Below are 26259 nucleotides of genomic sequence, written 5' to 3' on the forward strand. Positions count from 1 at the left end.
CTCGTGAAAAATACCAACTGCACAGAAGGTAGAAAGCTAAAGCTCCCTGCTCGGGTTGCCATGGCAGCTGCCTTCCAAAGCTTTTGTGTTATCCCTGCAGAGAAAGGTGGAGGCGATGTACTTTGGAAGAGTATTTCTATCTGCAGTAAGAGATTTCTGTGACTGCAGCTGAATCGTCAAAGTCTGCTGCCTGCGGAAAGAGGGGGGCGACTGCAGCTCCTGAAATAGGAGCATGGTTGGATCTGCTGGCCCCGTCTGCCGCTTGTCAGTCCGACCGAAATAAACACAATGACTTATTTGTCTGTGTGAGGTGTTCGTGTTTTTAAAAAGAAGCTTTTCAAAACAAGAAAAAAAGACCATCTCTCCCTGTTTTGGAAATGGTTCTTCCCACTGTGGCAGGGGACTGCCGGTTAGAACCGCGGCAGAGGGGCCATGCCAGCACGCCTGGGCAGACAGGATGGACCCGTCTGTTGTTTCCCCTCCTTTTATTCCTGTTAACACGCCATTAGGGTCAGTGAAATGATTTTTCTTCTCGCGAGCGTGGCCGCGTAACTTACTGCTAGAGGGTCTCCTGTAGGCCGGCACCGCTGAGCCGCAGCCGCTGTGAGCAACGGGGCAGTGGGAGAGGTTACAGTTGCGGTTGTTTGCAGAAGCGCAGGTGATTACGGAGGGACGGTTCTAATAGGGAAGAAAAAAGCAAACTATCACTCTCTAAGGCAATTGGCCAAAGCCATATTAGCAGCAGCTCATTGCCTAATCACTTGAGATGTACAAACACCCAACTGAATCCCAGCAGTGAAACGACCCAGAAACTGTCCAACTCAATAAAGCAGATTAAACCCCAAAATAGTCAGCTGTTAGTTCTTTGCCTGATTAAAAACACAACCACGCTACATTTCCATAATGGTTCGTCGTTATTCCCGTGGCAAGCAGCCATATGGAAAAAGGACAGCAGAAAAGCAAATTGTTAAAGGCACTGAAGTCACTTTACAGGGACTGTTTTGACTTCACCGGCATTCCGTATGCAGAAGGAAACGCCAGCGCGCCAAATACTACGCTCATGTGTCCTTGTGATTCCAGCACTTGGAAAAGCTTTACCGATTTTACAGGTCTTTGTCTTCTTAGCATTAACCAACTTTTAACAGTATCATTTTTCATTCAGAGACCAGTCTCGTATCCCGTACTTCAGACATGGGACAATGAGCCCGGAAGATGTAACATCTAAAAGGCTCCTGAGCGAGTCTTGCCCACAAGGACCCTCCTGTGACGATTCATCTGCCTTTCCCGAAACAGCGTCCTTTTGTACGCTCAACGCATGCCGGTTCCCCAGGACGTCTGGTCACATACTCAGTTATGAAATGTACACTTGGTACAGAGTTTAAATGTAAAATACTCTTCTGGTAGTTGTTTTCTGTGTCAATGTTACATCGAATCAAGGCTGCAGGAAAAGAAACGTCCCAGTTTCTCCACGTGGCTGAAGGGAAGTAACACAGGTATTGGAATGGTTTTGCTTTGCATCTTTGCTACGTTTTATCACGCCAGCAGTCCATTTTGTTGTACTCTATACAAGGTGACTGCCAAGAGTCCAAACGATTGACAGAATTGATGGAATTAACACCATTTTGATTTCTTGACCATTGTAAGAATCTGTGCAGCAAATCCACAAAAATCACTGCTTTACCAACTGCCACGAAAGGTCAACAAGGAGGGAAAGAGTTTGCATTGTTTAGCGGTGCTTTGGAAAGAGTAAGACCAAGATCAAAGTCAAAGAGAGGAGCTTTCAAAGGAAGCTTTACCGACATCTCTCCAGACACAATGGGAATCACAGAATTGTACAGGTCGGAAGATACCTTTAAGATCATTGAGTCAAACCATCAACCCAGCACTGCCGAGCCCGCCACTAAAACGTGTCCCTAAGCACCTCATCTACACGGCTTTTAAGTCCCTCCAGGGATGGAGACTCCACCACCTTCGCAGGCAGCCTCTGCCCAGGCTTGGCAACCTTTTCTGTGAAGTAATATTTCCTCATATGCAATGTAACTCTCCCCCGGTGCAACCTGAGGCCATTTCCTCTTGTCCTCCCGCTTGTCCCTTGGGAGCAGAGACCAGCACACACCTCAGCACGACCTCCTTTCCGGCAGCGACAGAGAGCGACGGGGTCTCTGCTCTGTCGACAACAGCCCCAGCTCCCTCAGCCGCTCCTCGTTAGACTGCTGCTCCAGAATGTCAGAATGGCGCTATTTACATCTAACTTGCTTTTTATTTATTTTGCTGTCAGCGCAATTAAGGAAAAAAAGTGAATTATTTGATTTTTCTGTAAGCAGCTCACACGTGGAAGTATTTATTTTCTGTTTTATAGGAGCCAAGATTTTGGGCATCTCTGAAGCGGTTGAGAAGCGTAAACATTCTCATTGCTTCAGAAGAGTATTTTAGACATACAAAAAGTGGGAAGACAAGACAGAAACAGGTAATAAAAAAGCTTGTATCGAGAGTGCAGGTACCGACACCACAAAGGGCCTGAGAGGGAGGAGGATCGGGCATCCTGCAGCCCTGGTGTGGCGCTGAGCCACCACACATACTTCTATGAAAATACTGAGATAAGCCGAGAATTTAGTAGTAGCGACCACAGTGGCTGAATAACCCTACGCTGCCTAAAATAAGAAGGCATTTTTCCCTGCCTCTATTTAAAACAGTAAGATGAAATCCCATTCAACAACTTTAAGATTACAAAACAAAATAAATCATCAAACTAGGGTTTCTTATTTTAATATACCTTTTTCTTTGTACGATTTCTACTCTGTGCTCTTAGCAAGGTCTAACCTCAACATCCTATTTTCCCAAGAAAACAGATTCTAATCTAGCTCAAAATGTCAAAGATAACAAAAGAGCGAGGAATCTGGTAATGGGCGACAGGAATCGGCCCAAGCCAAACACACCGCAGCAGAAGTGTAGTGGTGGCCGCTAGGCTGAGACGCAGTGGTGGCGTTATCAAAGGGCAGCAGTGTCGTCAGTGGAAGCCTGTCCCTTCCTCCTCTGTCATCACCGAACGCTGAGAGCAAAGAAGAGCCGTCTGCCCAGAACAGTAACTCTGCAATCCGCGTGCCAAATGATGCAAGGTACCAGCAGCACCAGCGCAAAGCCAGGCCTTGTGGCACAGCAAAATTCAAAAGACCAGAGTACACAGCCAAGCACCGTGAAAAACTACCCAGCAGACGCAAGATACGCGGCTCCGGAGAACAGCAGCTGTCATAAATGGCATGTGAAAAATCCCAACCGCTGAAAGATCGTCCTCTTGAAGTGTTTCCCCTTTGCACTAAGGGAGGGAGGGAGGAAGGGCGAACGGAAGAAGAGTTAGGGTGCAGGTGTTGGTTTGATTTCTCAAGGCCTTGCTTTGTGTCTCTGCTTGCAAGAGGGACAAAAGCAAGTCCGACACATAAGAAAACTGCCTGTGTCTCACCGGCATAGAGATGCCCACCTTCAGCAGGTCTGCAGGAAAACAAACACCACACACAAGGCAGCAAGGGAAAACCCAAACAACCACCCCGAACCAAAACAACCCCCCAGCCCCACTCCAGCATGAGGAAATAAACTATAAAATAATTAAAAATCATTATTTTGCTTTGGGAAAAATCATTATGAAATAGTGAAACAACACTGATCCGAGCAACGCAATGAATGCTTTTGGCTGCCTAGAACAACTAAGGCCACTCCAGCTCCCTTCAGCGGGAAAATTCAGTGCAAAATTCTCCTGTGAGCCCCCTCTTCTTCAGCAGCCCTGGCAGAGGGGAGGGAAGCACGCACTGATCGCCAAGAGGAGCACGGGTGAACCCCCTCGGCGCCTGTGATCTGCATCAGTCATTGCCCGGCTGGTACTGGAGCTTCGTGCAACCGCACAGCAACTCTGACTCCGCTTTCCCCATTAAAACACACATTCACAGGCTTAGCAAAGCATCGGAAAAAGCAGAAAGACTTCAGAAATGTGCGACAGATATAGTTAAACATCGGCAATTTATTTGCATTCAACACCATGAGGTGTGACATTCATTGTGCATTTTATAAATACATTTTGCCTAACAAACAGCATCGCCTACCTACTGCAACTCCCACAACTTCTGCTCACGGCTGGGAAGCCCTCATTGTGGCCACAGCATGGATTCCAACAACCACCCAGAGCTCCTGCCAACCCGGAAGCCAGTACCTGCTGCCGTTCCACAGAAGTCAGTGTAGGTGCGATGCCAACTGTTCGGGTCGCATCCATGCTGTTTTTGGTCAGTGCTAGAGGTTGATCCATGGTCAAGTTTGGGATTGAGGTGTACATGTGGTTGGTGTGAAGGCTCATTGTTGGGGCAGCAGCCCTCTCTATCGGGCTGCGACTCCTGTCTCTGTGCTCCTTCCGATAATCTCCATTGGCAGTCTTGTTTCTAACACATGAAAGAAAAAAAAGGGGAAAGGACTTACTATTGTCACAAGTGATAATGAGATCTGCAGCATTAAATCCCCCTAATGACCATGAGGCAATGCACTCTGCTGGGCTGTGAGGAGGGGACGCAATCCCTTGTCGAGGCACCCCGGTCTACCCGGTCACCTCCCTCCCCGTTACATTTGCTGGCTCTGGCGACCAAGACTTTTCTCCAGGTTCTGCACCTATGGGCATCAGTTCCGGTGACAACCAATGGTGCTTTGTTAAGGTCAGACACTTCATTTAACACGCTGTTAATCCCACTCTGTCTCCTAACACCTCAATATTCTGTAAGCATTACTGAAGCCCAAGAAAAGTTGATTTTTCTCAACGGGCCTGGGTTGATAGCAGCAAAATGCAGCGAGGAAAGGCAGGAAGCAAAATTGAATTTCAGAGCAGAAAATGAAGGAAAAGCAAATGCCGCCACACTTATTCCAAAACCATTTAATTACAGCTGTTCTTGAAAAAAGTGATTTCAAATGACTACTGAACAGTAAAAGCAGATGCACTCACATAATTAGGGTATCATTCACCACAATTAAAGCACTGCTGATTTTGTACCTATGTACAAGATGTTTGTTTCTGTATGTCAAGATAATGTTCATTAAAGGCAAACCAGTGAATCAAAGGGAAGGTGCTTTGCTCGTGTCGGTGAAGGCGGTCATTCATAACCACTGACCAGGGATGTGATCGGCAGGCGCAACGCTCTGGTAAGAGCTGACACGCCGCAGTACCGACTGCCTCGGTGGGGAACAACCAGTTCCATCTACCTTTCACACAGGGAAGGCACCAAGAGGAGAGAAGTGGTTCTACTAGGGAAGATACGCTGTCTTCACAAGATTCTTGAAGTGAGAGATGTCCTGCATGTCCCGGGTATCAGCCTGTCCAATCTGAGGCTCTTTCTCCCCCCCTTTTTTAAGCACATCATAGCAGATTAATTTGCAGGAGCAATTTTTAAAAATGCTCTGATGAACATTAGGCAGAGATAGAAAAGGAATAAAAAAACCCATAGAAATTACAATGTATGAAAAGCGTTCAATAGTGAAGTTACAACTCCCAGAAGCTACCGCCTGTTTCAGTGTCTGAGGAAGTCTGTTGAGAAGGAAGGCTAACGGCTGAGGGGACAAAAAAGCCTGGCCAAGAGAGGGAACCGAGGAACCCCGGAGCTTATCACCAGAAGTGCTAGAGAAAAAACCTGCAGGTTTATATAAATTGAGGAATGACTTAGGTGTCCCCAATGGTTATTTGCTGCTTTATGTTAGACAGCCAGTAGGATTACTCTGCCTTGAAGCCGATTTCTCTGCATCACGCTGCCACTTGCCCTCCAGCCCCGCACCGCTACCGCCCACTGCTCGCACGCGCCGCTCCGGCCCGGCCGCTTGGCCCAGCGCCGTAACCCGGCATGGCACGCAGCCGTGCTGGCAGCCCCGAGGATCCCCACCGCAGCGCGAGGAGCGGGAATGCGCTGCTGTGGTTCTGCCGCTGGGACGGCGCTGCACAGCGCTTGTTGCAGTGCCTCCCGAGACTCCGAAAGCTTTCAGCCTCGGCAGCAATGGAGTCCACAGTCTGAACCACATATTTGGTTCAGTACCTTTCCCTCACGGGGTCTTTCTGTTTCTTTTTAACGTAAAACCTAATGGCTCGTTCTGCTGCTGCCCTAGTTCTTGCATTAGGAGAGAGAAAAAGACATTGCTATCATCCTCATGCCACTCCTGAGTCCATCTCTCTCCTCAACAGCCTTTTTCCTCCAGGGTAGTACTCTCTTCAAATAGAAACTGTTCCGATCTCTCTGCCATCCTTGTGGTCCCTTTCTTGCAAGAGCTAGAGAAGCTATAATCCTGCTCGAAATGAGGGTCCAGCTCTCCACTCTGCGCAGGAAAAGGACCTTTGCTGAAATAATCACAGTTCTTCAGCCTGCTCAGGAGTCACTTGGTCAGACAGAAACATGCTATTGCTGCCTGATTCCAAACTCAGCTCACTTATGGCAGTCCAAGTTAGGGTTAATACAATACCAGACACCCGGCAACTTGAGAACCTCAAGACACAGCTGATTCTCTGTGCCAGATCCCCCTGCCACACTCAGGAGGGGACAGCCAGCAGGGTAACAACAGCCTGAAACCATTCAGATCCCCTCCACTGCGCCCCCTCGCCTACCATTTGCCCCTTTCAACTAATTACAAATTAGTAGTTGCAGATGAGTAGAATCGACCATAAAATCTAACCTTTACCGTTTCACAGCTGGTGCTCAGGATGTTCTTTGAAAATCCCGTGTTCCTTGACTCCTCTTTTACGGGCCAGATCTAGAGACAGCGAAGCAGCACACAAACCAGCAGGAAACACATTCTCACAGCGCGACACTCGCCTCGTTTGCCAGTTCTGGTCCCATTTCAATTCCCAAGGCTGCTTTGCAGTCTCAGCATTCAGAAGCAGGCGGCTGAGAATTGCATTGCTCTGAGCTAATGATGGACGCGAGTGGGTGACTCAACGGCAGCGTGACGGACTCGGTATTTCAAGTACAGTACCCTTGTCTTGAATTACAGCCGAAGCAGCAAAGTAATCCTTCGCCACCCCTTAGGAAGCTAGCACGGAACTCGGCAAACAGCGCGGCTTTGCAGAGTGTTACGGTCCCTGTACAAGAGCCATTAGACACTCTGGCAAGTCACACATGGAGAGGCATCGCTAACATCATTGTGCGAGTACTAAAGGCAACGCTGGGCAGAGACGGCTCGTCCTTCCTGCTGCAATGCAGTATCTTTGGCGGCTGCAAGCCAAAATCTTACTTTTCAACTAAATATTATCTGGTTTGTTACGACTCAGACAACAACTTGGAGGCTGCAGACTCACAGACAGCTCCAGTAGGTTCCTACTTTCCACTGCCTCAAAGAAAAAAAAAAAAACCCTGTTCAGAATGATTATGTTTTGTTTTAATAAGCACAAGCAGATTTTCAAAGAAAAATACTGTTTCCTCCAGCAAAAATACTTGTAAAATAAAACAAAAAATGTAACCAGACCAGTTGTTTGGGTTTTCTTCTTAGAACTGTGATTTCGACAACTTAGTGCTGGGCAGGGAGGGGGCTCTCCAGCGAGAAGGGAGGAACGAACCTACTGAAATTCCCAAGCAAAAGATGTTTTCCATTTTACAACAGCACCTATTTCAGTCATTCTGCTTTGAACAAAAAATAACAGCCCTTAAATATCAGTGAACTGATAGTTTTGCTGCCAAAAAAAAACCCCTAAACCTAAACCAAGCCTTTCTGCAAAGATTTCTGGACGAAAGGACTGAGAAACTGGGCAATGGGGTCAGTCTGATGCCAGGAAGCACGGGACAGCGGGCAGATCTGCCCTAAAGATACTTAAAGCTACCGAGTTATCTCAGAAATCTCAGCAGGCCACACCCTGGCCCTTTCTGCCGGCAGATAATTCCCTCTTCCTAAATTAGAACGACTCCTCTTCCAGGCAGGGAACAGTTTATACTCCACTCCTCAAAAATTCTCTCAATTCATCTGCCTTCAACGAGACGGTCTTGCCAAAACACGAAAAATACCTCACGCTTCTGCTTCCACATCTGATATTATTTGTTCTGAGCCCAGCTGAAAATTTTACAGTGCTGTGTAGAATAGTAACGTGATAACTTTGCCCTTGCGAAAATACACCAGCGCTTCTGAGTCCCTCCTGTTTCAATATAAATAGCAAATCCTACAGCACCTGACTCCGCCAGTAAAACAACTGTACAGAAATTATTCAGAGTGTATTCATCAATTTCATGTTTATTAAATAACTTAAGTTTAAAATGTAACTTTAAAAGTAATTTTCTATTAGAAAACAAAAGTTTGTTAGGTTTTTAAGATAATTATTATTGAGAGAAGTCATTCTTTTTTTTCTAAAGAATCACAGAATCACTAATTTGGAAAAGACCTCTTAGATCATCGAGTCTATACGAGATCCTTTGTCTGAAGTGGCAATCAAAATCACGCGTGTTTGAAGATAATTATATTTCACTAATGTGAATTAGCTTAGAAAAAATTCCACAGGCACTGAACAAGTACAGAGCTGCATCTCCGAGTTCAAACACGAGGGCAGAAAATTACAAAGCAAGATTTCTGACCATGTTTTAAAAGTGATTTAGAAATATATAGCACATATAAATCCAGCTGTCCAAACAGCTCTACCATCCCCCGACACTCCACTGTGACTTAAAAATCAGCATGTGTAACTCTGGACTCCTTTTTCTGTGGTCAGGATGCCAGAGCATCTCCACCGGCTCAGAAAAGAGCTGGCAATCAGTGTCAGCAAGACGCAGAGCAAGGGTCAGGCAGGGGAACCGATCCCATCAACCATACCCTCACCCTTACTGCCATCAAACAGAGGTGTTGGAGCCACTCGCAGGTTTATCTAAGCAAAATTATCCAAGACTCCAACCTCTAATCCATTTCTCCACCACTTGAAAAACAAACCTTGTTTTCCACGTTTCCTCCCCAATGAATCATAACCGAGGCTCCAGGACTTACCAAGCATCATGTGCTCAGATGGATGTCATACCAAAACCACACACATCCTGACTGCCAGCTCAAAGCCGGCCGCGCTTTGGTTCTCAGCACTGACAGTCAATTGAGAGCAATGGCCCGGTCCTCCTCCAGAACCTCAAAGGGAGCCCAAATGCGTTGTTCTTAATGGTTTTTTGTTGTACAACCCCCAAGCGCAACTGTTCTGTTCACTGGCACAGAGTGGCGGTAACTCACACTCATCCTACAGCAACAGAGCAACTCTGCCAACGGCTTCAGGAAAAGGGAAAACGAAGAGGCCCACTGAAGGGGATACTTGTGCTTGCGCTCGCTTCCAGCCTGCAGATCCTTACGGAACAGATGCCAGAAGTATTACTGTACCTCCCAGTGAAGAAATCACAGACGTTTCACACTCCCTTTGGCAGAAACTGAGCTCCGACCCGAAATGGTTGGACTGTCGGAGCGCGTTTTTGCTTGCAGAAAGAACAAGTATCCGCTTACAGTGATTTCTCATCGTCATGTAAGACGTTCTTCTGTACACACACACAACGCACAACTGGCTTAAGAGGAAACTTTCATTTGTCTCACCTAATTCAAATACGATTGTAATATTTTCACCATCTCGATAATATTAGTTCTCCAACATCTTTCCCTGTATTTACTCCCAAGCCCTCCAGGCTGAAAGAGAACAGATGCTTTTGTTAAAGACTGCTCAAGGATTTATAATCCCCGGATATAAAGTATCTTCTCCACATGATGGGGAGCACTTCCTGCAGAAGTATCTACTTGCATACATTAGTTTTGTTAATATGAGCTGGAAAAATACGAATTTAAGGTGATATTTCAATACAGAGGCAAAAATTACTCAAGATTTTTTTAAGCAATCCAAACTCACTAAAAAAAAAATCCAAGCAGAGCCTGCAAGTATGAGCGGTTTGCTCTCTGAGTGTCAGCCAATTATCTGAAGCATTCGGAACATGAAAAAATACTCCAAGCAGTCCAAAACACTGCACAAACCACATCTACTGTGAGTGCCTGCCACCTAAACACATGACCCTTTTTATCCCTATTCCATGAACTCTATGCTTCCCTGTTGCTTGGAGTGGCCCTTGCCTTTTATGGCTTCCTACTCCATCCCAAAAAGCTTTCATGTAGGCAATGTGCAAGAGGGTTTGCAGGAATCACCTCCCCCAAAGAGGGTGGACATCTGATATGGTTTCCTCAGAGAGGCAGAGAACACCCCCCTCCTCTTGCCATTGCTGCTGTTTCAGCGTCACTATACACCTCTCTTTCCCCCATTCAAGTGGAACAAGGAAAGAAGCAGGTGGTTAAGTCTGCGCTTTCCGCCTTGGGCTAGAAACAACTCGGCAAAGGCAGGCAGGATTTTCGGCACTGCCTGGAAGTCTCTCCAGGAATCAATATTTAAACTTAACTCTTCCCACAAAAGAGCTTTTCTTCTTCCAGTTTCTTAACTGGAGCATCGGGCTCAGTGTGGAGGACTGAGCGAGTCTTTATTTACAAAAGCTCAGGATTATAGAGGCCATCCCTATTTTTCCCCTTCTCTCCACTCCTCGGAATCAGAATTCTGCAACTCGTTCCCTTAAAGAAAGTTCAATGCATGGCAACTTTTTTTAAGCTTTTTTACACCTCTGAGCTGAGTCAAAATAAAACCATTGAAAACACTAAGGAGAAACAGGATAATCCTACATACAAACAGACTTTCTGTATTTATCCTCACAAAAACAAGATTAAAGCCTTGGACCACGTTGTTACTTGCAAATATAATCAGCCAGGAGAACAGATTTCATAGTGAAAGAAATGAAGCAATAATAAGCTGTGAAATGTATAAAGGAGCGTCCAACCACTGCTTGCCTGCACCAAGCAAAAATATTCCGATACAGAAGAGCTTCCCTTCCTGAAGGCTTAAGAGTCACAAGTGTGAAAGAATGCAAGAGAACCGCATGATGTAAGACCTTACTCAAAAGCCAAACCCACAAAACTGAAACCTAAATCTAATGTACAGTAAAATCAATTAACACGATCTCAGATCCTACTTACATTTTCTCACAAGTTTTTTTGTTTTAATGTTTGGCCATCATTTCTCCAACAGTCCTGGTTTTAAAAGGTAGCACTGGTTGCTCTATAATGGCAATCACTCATCCCATCCGTAAGCAAAATCCTAGGATTTATTAAATAAAGAATGATGTCATAGAATCATAGAGTAGTTTGGGTTGGAAGGGACTTTAAAGCCCATCCAGTTCCACCCCCTGCCATGGGCAGGGACACCTCCCACTGGCTCAGGCTGCCCAAGGCCCATCCAACCTGGCCTTGAACCCCTCCAGGGATGGGGCAGCCACAGCTTCCCTGGGCAACTTCTTCAGAAAGGGTAAGCGCTGTCATTAATTCTGCTGAGGTAACTGTAAATAGGAATTGGCCTGCTAGGAAAACAAAATAATTTGTTTTTAAAATCACTAATGGCTCAAGAAGCAGAGATGGAGCAACGCAAAGTCCCAGGAGGATGACTGCCATAACAAGTGTCCAGGTCACAGAATCATAGAATCACCAGGTTGGAAAGGACCCACTGGACCATCGAGTCCAACCATTCCTAACAATCCCTAAACCATGTCCCTCAGTACCTCATCCACCCATTCGTTAAACACCTCCAGGGAAGGTGACTCCCCCACTCCCTGGTCATCGCTGTTTCCTAAAATGTACTATTTCTGGAGCATAAACATAAATCCACTGCATCTCTGTGAAGTTTTGTTAAAGTACATCTAGGTGGAACCCAACAGCTGACTACAACTCCCATGGGCTCTGACTCAGTTTCCAAGAAGCGAAGACAAAATCTACTCGGCCTCCTGCCAACCTCATTAGCGAAAGAGGAGAAACTTCCTGGTCCCCTGCCCCACAGTGCGGTGTCACCGGTTCCCCTGTTGTAACAGCCCGTCGGAGCAACAGCGCGCTTCTTGGCAGGGAGACAGAAGTAACCACACCTGTAAGATTTATCTGATGCAGCCACCTCCCCATAACTCTCTCTTCAAAGAATGACAGTAGCTCCAGTTTGCCTTTGAAAAACCGGCACAACACACTAGAAAATGTGTAAGTGAAGAACTATTTCTGGCAGCTGTGAAGGACCAAAAGACAGAAGGTGTGAACATGTCAGAAGCCAAAGGAGGCTCTGCAGAGGAGGCGCTCTGTCTTTAGAAGATGCTGCTACTACAACTACAGAGAGGGCTTTCTGGGGAGATGGTTTTAGTAGAACTGCAAAACTCAGACATACCAATGCACGGCAGAAACTCGATCCTATGGTTGCCAGTCAGGTCTCAGAACCAAGGTTTCATTTCAGGTGCAAAAGTAAACTGTGCAGAAGTCAACGTGGCACCTGGGTGCTTGAAGGCACTATAACCCTATGGTGAGAAAGTCAAATGCAGCCAGTGAAACAGAGCAGAGCCTGCCAACGTTCGCATCTGGAGAGCAAGTCAGGCTATTGCATACATAGGGACAGACAGAACATGAGCTAGAAAGGCAATTCACTGTTGGAATGGGAACTGAAAGTGTCCGTGCAGGAGTCTGATCTGTTTCAAGTCCACAAGGCAATATAAATTGCTTTGTGGGGTCAAACATCCAGAAAAGCAAATGATAAAAGTTGAGGTTAAAGGGACGCTCCAAACTTTCCCTAAAATTTCTAACAAGTGGGAAGGAAAATCTGACAGCATAAGCGAAGAGCAAAGAGGCTTCCACGAGAACAGCTAGAAGTTCAGAGGGGAAAGATTCAGAGGCAGCTATGAAATGATTAATTTGTACCCAAATGCAATGCCCACCCGAACGCCTCTGTCAGATGACTCCCCTTATGTTCTACCAATTCATGTGCTGGGTCACGTGCAGCTTTTATAATTCTGCCATGCTCACATCCTTTTGAAGTCAAACTTGGCACGTGCAACTAACCTTTTACACTGAGTCACTGGAAAATACTGTAAAAACTATTTATGATCACACAGAGAAGCCTACGGGCCAATGTCAGGAGAAAGCTCGCACATAAAATACACGCGGCAGCGGGTCGTGTCCCAGCACAACAAGATTAGCCACATCCATGTGTGCTTAGAATGGCCAGGGTACATCAGCCTGTTCTGCTGGCTCTGGGGAAACTTGGTGGTGTTCACAGTCAGTGGTGAAACTGGTAGAGGAAATAAAAAATGGCAGTTATGTTTTCTTATAACATTTTCTGGGTTGTTCCTCACAATACCTTCTACTTTTTTTATATAGAGAAAACCATTCATCACTCAATGCCTGTCACACAACTATTTCTGTAAAGGTGGGTATTGGCTTAGGTCAATCTGTGACCCTCAAAGTCTCAGAAGTTTATGGGATTTTATTTAGTTCAATCATCTAAAAGACTGCATCAGGTAGAAGCTTACGTAGAGGACCAAAGTAATCATTTTGTCCCTCTAGATGATCTGGGAAGTAAAACGTATCAACGACACAAACCCGGGAAGTTTATTCAGTATGAGCTTCAACAATACAAGCCAGTCTCTGAAAATAAGGTCACGGTGCTGGAATTAACTATGTCAGATTGTCAGGAGATGGGATTCTAGAGCTTTCTTTTCCAACTTCAACAGCTCTTATGAGAAATAGGGGAAAAGGGCCTGGATCATTAAAGCTTACAAGTCACGGTCTCCGTCCCTCACACACACATGTAAGGTTAGCTGGTGTGAAGCAGGAAATGAATGCACTTTCAGAAAGAAATTTCAAACATCCTCACAAACCCCAGGCTTTAGCCCCAGAACAGAGCTTAAATAACTGCTTTTAAGAAATGAAATATTTTCACGGGCTGTTTTATAAAAGGAACAAATAGTTCATTAAAATTTTATTGAAACTGTTTGCAATTGCTAATAAAAGTCTGAATTATTGAAACCTCCAGAAGCACTATAAACACAATAACAGCTTCTTCCCCCCCCCCTCAACTATTCATAGAATCATAGAATGGTTTGGGCATGAAGGGACCTTAAAGCCCATCCAGTTCCACCCCCTGCCATGGGCAGGGACACCTCCCACTGGATCAGGGGCTCCAAGCCCCAACCAACCTGCCTGGAACACCTCCAGGGATGGGGCAGCCACCACTTCTCTGGGCAACCTGGGCCAGGGCCTCATCACTCTCATGGTGAAGAAATTCCTCCTTAAGTCCAGTCTAAATCTGCCCCTCTCCAGTTTATATCCATTGCCCCTTGTCCTTATCACTCCAAGCCTTTGTGAACAGTCTCTCTCCAGCTTTCTTGTAGCCCCTTCAGGTACTGGAAGGTCACTACATGATCTCCTCAGAGTCTTCTCCTCTCCAGGCTGAACAACCCCAACTCTCTCAGCCTGCCCTCAGATGGGAGGTGCTCCAGCCCTCGGATCATCCTTGTAGCCTCCTCTGGACCCGTTCCAACAGCTCCATCTCCTTCTTAAGTTGAGGATTACAGAAGTAAAATTCATCCCAATACAGTAAAATACCTCCTTTGAAAAGCTGATAACCAGACTGCTACTGCCAGGGTCACTTAAGCATTCTGAAGGGTACTTCTGCAGCTGAGATGCCCAAATTCACCATCAAACTCTACAGCTGACAGTATCATCACAGAAACTTCTGGTTTTATGGAGACACTATCTAGAAAAGCAAATCACAGGCAAAAATGCTTGGGGTTTTACTTCGCTACCCTTTTTAAAGGGATGATGTAGGAATACTAAAAATTACAATACTTCAGGATGGATCGTTTCTTAAGAAGTCAGCTGTGTCCACACGGCCCAAAAATGTCTGCTACAGCTGTGACAGGGACTTTAAAGGCAGGACGCTGGCAGAACACGCAAATCAATCTTGACTTGGCTGTGCTGCACTGCTCCTCTGTTACTGACTGTAACTGCACATCTGTGCCACATTAAAGGGCGCATGGAGCAGTAATTAGAGCATGCGGAAACTTCATAGAATCACAGAATGGCTGGAGTTGGGAGAGACCTCAAAGCCCATCCAGTCCCACCCCCTGCCATGGGCAGGGACACCTCCCACTGGATCAGGGGCTCCAAGCCCCAACCAACCTGGCTTTGAACCCCTCCAGGGATGGTGCAGCCACCACTGCTCTGGGCAACCTGGGCCAGGGCCTTCCTAACCCTCACAGCAAAACATTTCTTCCCAAGATCTTGTCTAAATCTTCTGTCTTTCAGCTTCAAACCATTCCCCCTCGTGTTATGCCTGCACTCCCTCACTACTTCCTAGATGTTTTGGGAAGTTTTTCTCATGGTTTACCACTCCCCCTACCTTTTAACTCCCAACTAGTTCCCAAGCCTGTGCCAGGGAACATGGGGAGCCCCATGCGGGGGTGCACACCTGTAGGTATCAGACAGCCCTCCCTGCTCCCATTCCATCGCATTTTAGGAACAATATTTACACTGGGGATGAGGAACCGTGGCCAGCTGCTGGGCTGCAGTTTGTTTACAGGGTTCGTTATGTAAGACATTTAAAGGACGACTCCAGTCGAGCACTCTGGACGCCGCTATCTCATTTAGCCAACGTTACGGGGGACAGTGGATCCCAGCGACATTTTCCACTAGGGAAGCAGTCAAATAACCGAGGTGGAAACCTTCAGGCTCCAATGGCGGCCAAGTCCTTTTATTTCCCTCGACGTTTTTTTTTTTCCAGGATAAATCCTGAAAGAAACCCACACCGCCCCTGCGCCGCCTCCCCCGCCTGCCCGGGGCCTCCCGGCTGCGGCGCGGGTGCTGCGCCTCGTCACGATAAGAGTCTCGCGTCCCAGCAGGCTCCGCACGCTGCCCCTTGGCCAAGAGCATGTAGGACGTCAACCGGCTGCCTCCTCGGCAGATTTGGGGAGCACGGGCACCAAGCCTGCACGCTCGTTTCCCCTCTGTTTCCTCACAATTAGATAGCAAAAAGGAGACGGGGAAGAGCTGGCTCCCAACGAGGGCGCCCCCCTGACGTGAAAAGATGGCCACGGCTGGATAGAAATAGCCAGAGAACGCTTTCCGCCTGTCCACGCTAGGAAACGATGCCATTCGTTCAGAGTCAGCACTCAGCGATGTGGCAGGAATGAGTTAAAGCCAGCTCGCGTGTTTTTGCCGGAGAGAAAATGAAAGGAGACAGCCCAGTCCAGCGCTTTCAGTCAGGGGAAAAAACCTACTTATTCAAGGAGAAGTTAATGTAACATTTCATTCCAAATCTTACCCGCGCAGAGTCATTGTCTATAGCAACCGTGTCCATAACATTCTAACTCTCAAGATCGCTACTTTCTAGTAAACGGTACATCTGTCAAACTGCAGGAAACATCTGGGAAAACTGTTAAGTAAGAAGGCAGATTAAACTTTTGTTTCCATATAGGTAGGATATACATCTACAACATGTTTGCAGATGTTACTGGTTCTTTTCTTGCCTCTTGCTCAGCTATCAGACTTTGGGATTGGTGTTGAATTCCACCCTGGTGCAGATATATGATAATTTACACCATGTAAAATTTCGCTTTATGGAAGATGAAGGCTTGTAGTGATAGGATGAGGGGGAACAGGTATAAACTGGAGAGGGGCAGATTTAGACTAGACAGAAGGAGGAATTTCTTCACAATGAGAGTGGTGAGGCACTGGCCCAGGTTGCCCAGGGAAGCTGTGGCTGCCCCATCCCTGGAGGTGTTTAAGTCCAGGTTGGATGGGCCTTGGGCAGCCTGAGCCAGTGGGAGGTGTCCCTGCCCACAGCAGGGGGTGGAACTGGATGGGCTTTGAGGTCCCTTCCAACCCAAACTATTCTATGATTCTCTGAAGAGCAGCCCCTTGGGTAAAAAGCCAGCATGGGGGCTGCAGGGATTCCTGCTCCGTCCCTGTGGGTACAGGCTCCCGGTAACCTCCAGCGAGCGGGCAATGCCTGGTATCGGTGCTGGAACCACCACACAGCGATAAGGCAGCTTGGGGCCTTCACGTGCCAAGGAAGGGTTGTGATTCTTTACAAATGAAGGAAAATGGAAGTGGAAATCATTGTATTAAAGCAGAATTCCAGAGCTAGCTAACAAAGCCCTTCTGTTTGCAGGTGGGGACACCTGAGCTAACATCGCCTGATCTTTCAAGTACTTCAACATATACTCAAATTTTGACAGATCAGGTCTTTTTGTGTAGGACTACAAGCTACCAATCAATTTTTAGCTCCAAAACTGTTCCTAACATGCATTTCACACGCGCTTGGCTACACCCTCCTGACCTAAAAGGGACTCGAGGACCTTCTGAAATTCCCCTTTGGGTATGTTAAACATTAACTCAGGCATATCGGCTCTCTCAAGTCTGTCTCTGAATGTTCAATTTAATGTATGTTTGCTGGAAATGATTTCAGAATAATTGTGTAGCGTGTGACCTCCATCAGTAAGTGAGAAAATGTATCTGGTTTATTTGGTCCGTCATTCAAGCAATGCATACAAGAAAAGGATTAAAAAATAAATGAGGGAAAGCAGTTTGAAACCTGCTCTGTAATCCTTTGTCCCCAGTCATCAACAAGGGCCACGCTAACCGTTCCGCTGGCAGCAGAGGTGCTCAGCTTCCACTGCTTTGAAATCACCAGGTTAATCCCAACACACTTCAAAGGCACATCTGTGCCAAGAGAACAGAGCGAAGATGCCTGCAAGCAATCAAGAGACATTTTGGGTGTTCCAAGTTGTGCGTTGGGCTTTTTCTGTAATTCCAATTTGTCACAATAAAATGATAGTGTAAACATATTTCTTAATACCACACGAAGTTTGGAACAAAAAAAGCAGTAGTTAGCAGCAAAGAACTTTTCTGAGAACTCCCACACTACCTCTACAACCCAGTTCTAAATCTTTTCAAGCCCTGCCTGGAGCTGGAGCCGGAGCCAGCCTCCACCACAATGGAGACATGATTTTCTGCAGAACATTCCCACCCGGCCTTCTCAGCAGGGTCGGGGAATGCTAGGGAGGAAGGTGACGGAGACCTCCTCTAATAAGAAGTGTCAAGCATCAAGTACTGCAGATCTTACTGAAAATTCCTTGCTTTGAGGCAGTACAAGCTCAAAGAGGACACAGCTGGCCCTGCTTTGAGCAGGAGGATGGATGAAATGACCTCCTAGAGCCTATTCTAACCCTATTCGACTCCAGGCAACTTTCAGGACAGCTTAAGACAGATTTTTAAAAAGGATGTCAGGGTTAATTCCTACTGCAGTGTCATTAAAGTGAGCAAAATACACTGGATATTCATGGAAAGAAATTTATGGTATCTGGCAGCATCCAAACTGCAGCTTCTAGCCTGGCTTCTGGGATCAAATTTGCCATGATTCCTCACTGTAAAAAACATGAAGACACAACCTAGAGTTTGAAAGAGAAGTGTCTGGGTCTGCATGGTTATGCCCAAACCTAAACATCGCTTTATGCCATACACATCACACTGTCTTATCGTGTGTAGACTCTTCTTTTATTACAAGAAAAAGCCAAACTATATACCACACAAATCAAGAGATGATTATTCCTCAGACATCTACTTAACAGCTGCAAATTTTTGCCCTAAGGTGATTTTCATTTAGAAATTAACTGTGATTGCGACCCTCATGCCACCAGACCAGATGAGAATTACGACAAAAAGACCAGAGGGAAAATAGTCCATTCACTAGGCTGCTTGTCCCAAACCAAAAACGCTAACTTTGAGCCTGATGTACTCAACAAGCAAAGAGAAATAACAGTCTCTTCCAATACAAATTCAGTGGTCTCTTTGCCGTGTAATTTTACCAGTAACGCAAAATCTGGGTCCTTTTGAAGACGTCGGTAACATCAATTCACTTTAACCTTAAATACAGTGAGTTGATCCCACAATATGCCAGCGTACAAACTATTTTTAACACAGCTACACCGCGCACACAAAGTATTAGCCATCGCTGTCCCTCGCCCCAGAGCAGTTCAGAGTCACAGATTTGCTAGTTCCTAGGGAAAATCAGAGAAGCAAAACCAGCTTGGTGTAACTGCTAAAAAAATAACGATTATAATGTTGTGCTCTTGGTGTTTCCTCGGTTTATGTGCTGCTCAGCAAACAAACCGCCATGAGAAGGAACTGCTATCGGCCGCCTCCGCTCCCTGCTCGGACTCTTACGGCAGAGCTGGTGCCCGCTGGGAAAAGGCTGATGTCAGCTCTTAAGAGCTCCCTGCAAGGATAAGGAGGCCTTTGTTTTCAGCTGAACTGTGAAAATGAGAAAATGCCTCCAGCCTGACAAACAAGAAACCCACATAACATAGGTCAGGCCCAAGACCTTCACTTAAAGGTACAACACACTTCATTCACATTCCCCTCGCATCGCAGTGCCCAGGGAGAGTTCATTCTGCACGGGAATTGCCATGAAATGCTAAATACACCTTGGAAATATCACAAAGCAGCTTCATGCGTTACGAAAGACTGGTAACGTTTACCCATACGTAAAGCGCTTGCATTTCTTATATAAATCAAGCTCCTAATTACCCTTCTGTAAATCAAGGTGAACTTAGTGAAGTCATATGAAAACAAAGGCACGTTCCAACTTGAGGCTTAAAATATACTCGCTTCTCCTTTACAGAGCACCAGAAAGTAAAACATAGCATAAAAAGGACATTCTACTTCAGCAAGATTATGCTTTAGCAAATGCATTTTAGGTAAAACATTTGAGGGACATACAAGACAGTGAGAAATGCAAATAAAGGAACATCATATAACAGTGCCTAGGTTTTCATTTGGGGTGGAAGCATTATGTTTTTCCCAAGAGAGGAGTGCCCACAAGAATACAGAAGCTGCATAAGTACAGTCCAACTGCCCTAAGGTAGGCAGTTTCACAAACAATTTTTTAAACATTAATCTGCAAGGTCTCAAGCATATCTTATTATCCCAAAGCTGAGAATTATCTCCTCTGTAAAGCAGAGCCTTTGATAACTGCACAGGAATTCCATTACGTACTTCAAAAACACAGCAGGATTGCCAGGGCATTTGATTCACTCCGCTCCAGCGACTGTGCCCCAGTAGTTGTGGTTTTCCATGATAACAGTGAATACACCCGCCTAATCACAGAAGACACATCAGGGAGTTACACCTGAGCACAGATTATCCCGAAGCATTCAGTTCCAGAAGAAAAGGCTGGCATTGGCACTAAGGTATCCACCTGAGTGGATTCATTCCCACTGAAGCACCGTGACTAAGGTGCTAGGGCGCCAGTACCCCGGCATCCAATTGCTAACAAATGGTTCTAACCATTTATAACGAACCTCAGCACACGATTCTTGTCCTATTTAATTACCCTTCCAACCACAACAGACTGGTGTTAGGAGGACGAATATACAACTGCTTCACGGTCCTACCGATGCAATCACAAACACCCAAATGCCTCACGAAGAGCTGTTTACAGCTCTAAAGACTTCTGTCTTCCAAGCACTAACTTCAAAAGGAAAAAAATCTGCTCATCTGGACGTTTAGAACAACTTGAGGACGTTGAGCCAGAGGAGTGTGGCTTTGAACACCATTATGTGGCAAAGATGTGCGGTCCGCAGCTGGGGCAGCTCTGCCTGGGAACGGTTTGTGTATCACCAACTCTTTTGTCCTATGGTTTCAGGGGACTTTGTCCTGAAAAAAGTTCCCAATATACTGACTCCCAGCCTCGTCTTTACAGTCCAAATCACCAAAATGGCTTTGCTGTCACCAAAGATACTGTGCCATCTACTCTCCAGATCATGCTTCACACCTCTTATGGATTCATCTTTCCAAACTGAATGTTGTCAAACAGTTCTAGAGCCTCCAAGTCACTACAACATAACTGCCATTATTGTGTTCCATTAAGTAGTTCTTTCCTCAAATCTACCATCTTTTCTCTAGCGCAAACAAGCCAACCTTCTCCAACACACTCCTCATCTCCAAACCAGAATCTTTAGGATAGTTCCACAAAGTTTGAGTAATCCCTTGCTACGGTTAAGTCAGAAAGCCATAATCCAAAAAAGAGGAAAAATACAACAAACATTCAAAAAACTAACATCATTGGTGGTGGCAGTAGGGAAATGGGAATAAAAGAGAATGTTTGTGAAATTCTTGATCTATCTGAAATATACAGACACTCATATTTCAGACAGATCACAAAAGTCTGAGTTTTTTGCAATATTCAGCTGAAAGTGTATTCTCACACGGCCAGATCAGAGTTAGAAAATAAAGTAGAAAAAAGATGGCCTCATGTATGCTATGTCAGATTATGACTCATCTGCAGTAGACAGATGAATTGGAATAGGTTGTCCCATCACATGAACGCCAGGCAGACAACCAGTGCTTTTCATTATAAGAAGAAGAGATGCACATTCCATATGCAAAATCACAGGAAGAATGTGCTGATTAAAAACATACCATGTTGGATCAGTAAAAATGTACCACGCTGGAAAAGACCAGATAGCGCTAAAATATATTGAGGAGATCACGTGAATTAACTGCCTCTATCTTCACTTTTGAACCTCAGTTGCACGTGAGCCTGTTTGGTCAGACTTCATTCTTTTTATGACCTCCACTGTATAAAGTGTTATAAAGTATTTAACTGCCAGCTGTGTTTTATTTCCTCACTAGCAAACGAGCTTTTTAAAAAAAAAAAAAAAATCACACTTTTTCCCACAGTTACATAATAATTCAAAAATGCCATAAATTTCTCCAGTTGTGCCGTAGAAAACAGAAACGCAGCATATGGCTCTTTCAAAACCAGCACTCTTTGCTCCAAAGAAAGGTTATAAATAGTTAAGTTTTTAGGAGGAAAAACAAGGTATGTTGGAAATGAGAAGCCTCTCTCTGCCTGTGAGCTTTTATTGTTTTGCATTACTTCAGTGCCGGATTCCTGATCTGTAACAAATTCCAAGACTGCAGACGACAGGCCCAGCCTCTGACTAACACTGTGGTGATTTATTTGAGGATAAATACCTCCGTCCGCATCTTATGACTGAACACAACAGTCCACAGCAGTGCGGAATGCGAGGAATGCAGCGGCTGCAGGAGCTGAGGCAGCACGGAAAGGCGCACAGCTATCGGGCTGCCCGGACTGCTGAACGCTCCCATCACTTCCTCCAGTCAAGAATGAACGGAATGCTTTAAGCCTGTACTGGGTGCCAACCAGGCTTGTATTCCCAGGAATGCAAGGACGGCGAGAATGGCATTTGATGATTACCCAACACATGCACCTAACTCATCAACACCTTACCTGGATGAAAAATTCCACATCTGACCGTGAGAGCTGCAGCGCAATTGTTTAAGTAATGTTTAGCAACAACTGCGGCTCGCCCAGTTGTCAAGGCAGACTGCAGAGCAGCTGGCGCACAACCTCCTGGCCTCAAAAAAATGCAAAGCACTTCTGTTTCTCCTCCCCCTGGCTCCCCGCCCCCATAGCAGAGAGTCCAAAGCCTCAGAAACAGGGGAAGTGAAAGAAGCGGATTACAAAGAACAAAGGAACTCGCAAGAAATCACAAGGTGAATACGTATGTTTTACTATAAATAGTTAAGTTGAGCTAATTCCTGTTACTTCATGCTGTACGAAAACAAAGGAAGACAAAGCAGACCCATCTAATCAGCCTCCATGCACATCTTCCACGCAAACTGGAACAAAGGAAACATCTAGCACAAAGTTTTAGACCCAGTATGATTTTAGCGCACGCACAGGCAAAGGGGGTAGCATTAGATTCTAGGAACCAGAGGTAACAGAATTGAGACACTTACAGATGTGGATTGAACATTCGACTCATTTTAGACACGTGGTCATTTTCACAGTCTAGCTCCTCGTCCCCTTGGTCCATGCTGAGCTTTCTCTTGTTGGGACTGATCGGAGGAGGGCCTGTTCGGTGGTTGGTTAGGGCAGAGGACACGGGGAGAGACTGCATTCTGGGCTCACCTCTTAGCGCTGCCTCACCTGCAGGAAGACGATAAGTGAGAACAGACACGACAAGGAAAGAGAGGTAAAACAGCATGCTCTTCGAAAACATTCTAGCAGAGAAATCTCCCAACCAGACATCCGCTCTGCACAGGCACGTTTAACGTGGTTGTAAGATGAATACACCATCATAAACCATACTTTAGTGCTTCATGCTGGAATAAACAGTAGAAAAAATGGCCTGTGAGAGGGGTAACTCACCCCAGATGATCTGAAAGCTTGAGCTAACACATCTTTCCAACAGCGTTTTTATTCAGAAGCATTCCTTCTCACAAGCTGCCATTCCAATGCTGAACTTTCATTACCTCACTCTGCAAAGCATGACTATTCGCAATGAAACACGCTTTGTTCCTTCTCTTATGGTTGTGGTTATAAATTCCAGGACTACAGTTCACATTTATGCCAAATATTCAAGATCTAAAACTGAACAAACCTTCAAATTCTCAAATAATTCCTTTTACAAAAAGCTGTCCCAAACAAGTTTGTCTGGTATACAACTGCACAAGGTGAAAATTAAGGGAAGAACTGCAACTCGCTGATGCAAGTCTGTTTGTCCTTAAATGTCCTTCCCTATACTTTTAAACTACACTTGGGGCAATGAACGAGCCAGCACAAATCTTCAGCGCAAGAATCACAACATCTTGATTTTAAGAATGCCAATTTTCATCTAGGCAGCCCGGTGGCAAAACACCGAGGAGATTATAAATTTTATATCACCTAACACTTATCAGAAAAAAAGCCGTTCAGAGCAAGTGGGAGCTGTGTATAAATAACTAACACCAGAAATGACACAATTAGCTTGCACAAACTGTTACTAAGCCTGCACTGAAGTGTGACCACAGTCCTTTTCCCATTTCAATTAGCTGTCTCACTACAGGTACAGCCTGAAGCACAGGCTTTTGCATTTCACCAGCAGTGATGGACGTGGCCACACTCGTCCTTACAGCCACGGGGCACATTTAGACTCCACAGCGATTTAAACATGTTACAAAATGCTTTGGGGGCTTCATAAGGGGTTTGGAGAGGTGTAACTGAATCAACCGTGGTCACCTATTCTGGTAACATCCCCGAAACAGCCACTGTAGCTGGAGTTGAAAATTTGTATTTTTCCTACACTGCCAGAAGTATTTTTTCTACGTGGCCATAATTTCCAGAACTAAAATTAGGATGAAGTTAACTCCATCTACAGCCCTGAGGTACCTGACAATGGAAACCTTTGTGTGCCACCACACATTTTCACATCATCGCCGAGGCAGATGATTTATAAAATGTTGCCCTAATTCCACACACGACAAATATTATTTTGTTGGAAAAAGAATGAGCGAGAGAAAACCTCCTGAATGTTTACCAGTAAAAATAAGCGTTTTGCCAATTTAGTCAGCGTAATATAAACTAGCAAATATACACTGACCTATAATATACCACAAGCCATGATTTCTATTAAAGACTCTGGCACCAAATCTAAATAGGAACTTTCCATCCCGGCTCTAAATAGCAAGAACTGTGCTCTACTGCAAATGCTCTCAGACAGACACCCAGACCCTCTCCTGCTGGAAATAACCAGAGTGTTAACTGGGAACCTCCCGTAACCACTTTAATGTCACAAGAGAAACTTCTATCAAAAACACCTCTCACGTGAAATAATCTTCATATCGGTAATATGCTATGTTTTTCCCTCAGTCTCTACACTTTGCCAGTGGAAACCTCCACCTACGGTGTTTGTACTGCAAACCTGAGAGCTACATCACACCGGTTTCTCAGGGAGGAACCTCCCTCACTTCTGTCTTTGAAAAAAAGAAGTTAATACAAATGTCAAAAGACAAAACTTCCATCCACGCTGAGGCTTGTGACACTCCTCATCCCACTCGAATGCAACCACTCTTCTCTCTGCAGGATCTCAGACCGCTTCCGAAGACTCAAACACAAAGCCCCATGGCAGGAATTACAAATCCCACGCAGACGTCTAGCTCCAACCAGCTTCTCCTAAGAGTTCCTGACAGGAACACAGGCAACTTAAACACCCATGTAAAGTTACCTCTGGTGTTTACAACAGACAAAAATCTCTAGATATTGTCTGATTTAGTAAGTTAGAAACTTTTCCTTTTTCCCAAACAGCGGCTCAGAGCCTGAAACTATAAAATTACCTCAATGGGTTGGTTTCTTCAGAAAAAAAAAAATCATAAAAACTCACCTTATTGCATGTATGGTAATAACAGCATTTGGATTAATATATAGGCTGAGGACAAAATCTGGTAAAAATGCTACTGCTATTACATGTTTGAGTTAAAGAAACCCATTTTACAGAAATTTAGCAAAGAGAGGGATGGCTTCTAACGGAAGCCTGTTGAGTTTGGCAATGCATTTTCCCAATTATGAAGTAAGGCAGAACTTATGTGGGGAACACCGAGGCCTTCAGATGAACACCACAGAACCGTCCAGCCTACCTGCAGCACCGCAGGGCTGTTCAGCCAAAATTAATCAAATTAATAGATTACAGCGGCGAGCAGGCAGGAGCAGCAAGAGCTCTCAACCTCTTCTGAGATGGGCAGGAAGATGCTGAGCACCTCCTCACGATAAAAGAGAGAAGTGGCTGGTGCTCAGCATCTTCTGTGTAGCCCACCCTGCAGAGACAAAGCGAGCAGAGGATAGTACCAAACCACAGTCTAGATAACACGGTAATATCAAGAGGAAAAAGATCTCTACACTGTTTATGAGGATAAATCACATATTTGTACACCATAGGAGTACTGCAGGTTTGATAAGGACTAAAAATATTATTTAAAACAAAACACTATTTAAATAAAAAGGCAATTTCTTTCCCCACTGCTTCCCTCTTTACCAAACTTGAATTTAAAGCAGAGCGAGAGAGAAACCACAGCAGAGCCCACCCACAAAATGCTGGGTTTCCAACTGGATTTGTCTCCCCAGCTGCCCACACTCCATGGAAACCAGACTCGCATCATACAGCTGGCAAGACAACACTCTGATAAAACAACTGTGTTTTATAAAATTCCCCAACTCCAAACTCCAGTCTTCAAAATCCATCACTGTGACGGCTTGTGTCTGCGCAGCAACTGAGAGCCGAGATAGCAAACACATTTATTGTGCCTCTCATAATACTTCTCTTTGTTTCAGCAAGCAGCTGGTGTAAGGCACTCCAGATCTGCTGCTTTCAGATAGTTCTGCTTGCAACTATTCATACTAGTCTTCTCTTTTTTTTTTATTAAAACTGTTAGGCAACATGATAAAGCACAGACAAGCTAAAGGCAGATAACAACGTGACGTAGTGTCTGCCTGTATAGCGGTGCCGCACTAGTGTGCTCCACTGACAGAAGGACATGCAGTCAGCAAGAATGTTCTTTATTTTAACCACT

At 45.3% G+C, this 26259-nt stretch overlaps 1 protein-coding gene across 3 annotated transcripts in view; it reads right to left on the minus strand.

The window, feature by feature from the left end:
* The window catches only part of VGLL4 (vestigial like family member 4), a 96770-nt gene that overhangs the window by 4353 nt on the left and 66158 nt on the right, over positions 1-26259 (minus strand). For 2 of the 3 annotated variants that reach the window (XM_054076244.1, XM_009566964.2), the window contains 3 exons: positions 22675-22864; positions 4199-4421; positions 558-678 (listed from right to left, as the gene is read on the minus strand). In XM_054076244.1, the coding sequence (XP_053932219.1) occupies positions 558-678; positions 4199-4421; positions 22675-22864 (534 nt within the window). Of the gene's footprint in view, positions 1-557; positions 679-4198; positions 4422-22162; positions 22262-22674; positions 22865-26259 lie in introns of those variants that run through there. The other variant, XM_054076245.1, reaches the window with a different exon arrangement.

This window comes from Cuculus canorus, chromosome 11 (genome assembly GCF_017976375.1).
Source record: "Cuculus canorus isolate bCucCan1 chromosome 11, bCucCan1.pri, whole genome shotgun sequence".
Classification (NCBI taxonomy): Eukaryota; Metazoa; Chordata; class Aves; order Cuculiformes; family Cuculidae; genus Cuculus; species Cuculus canorus.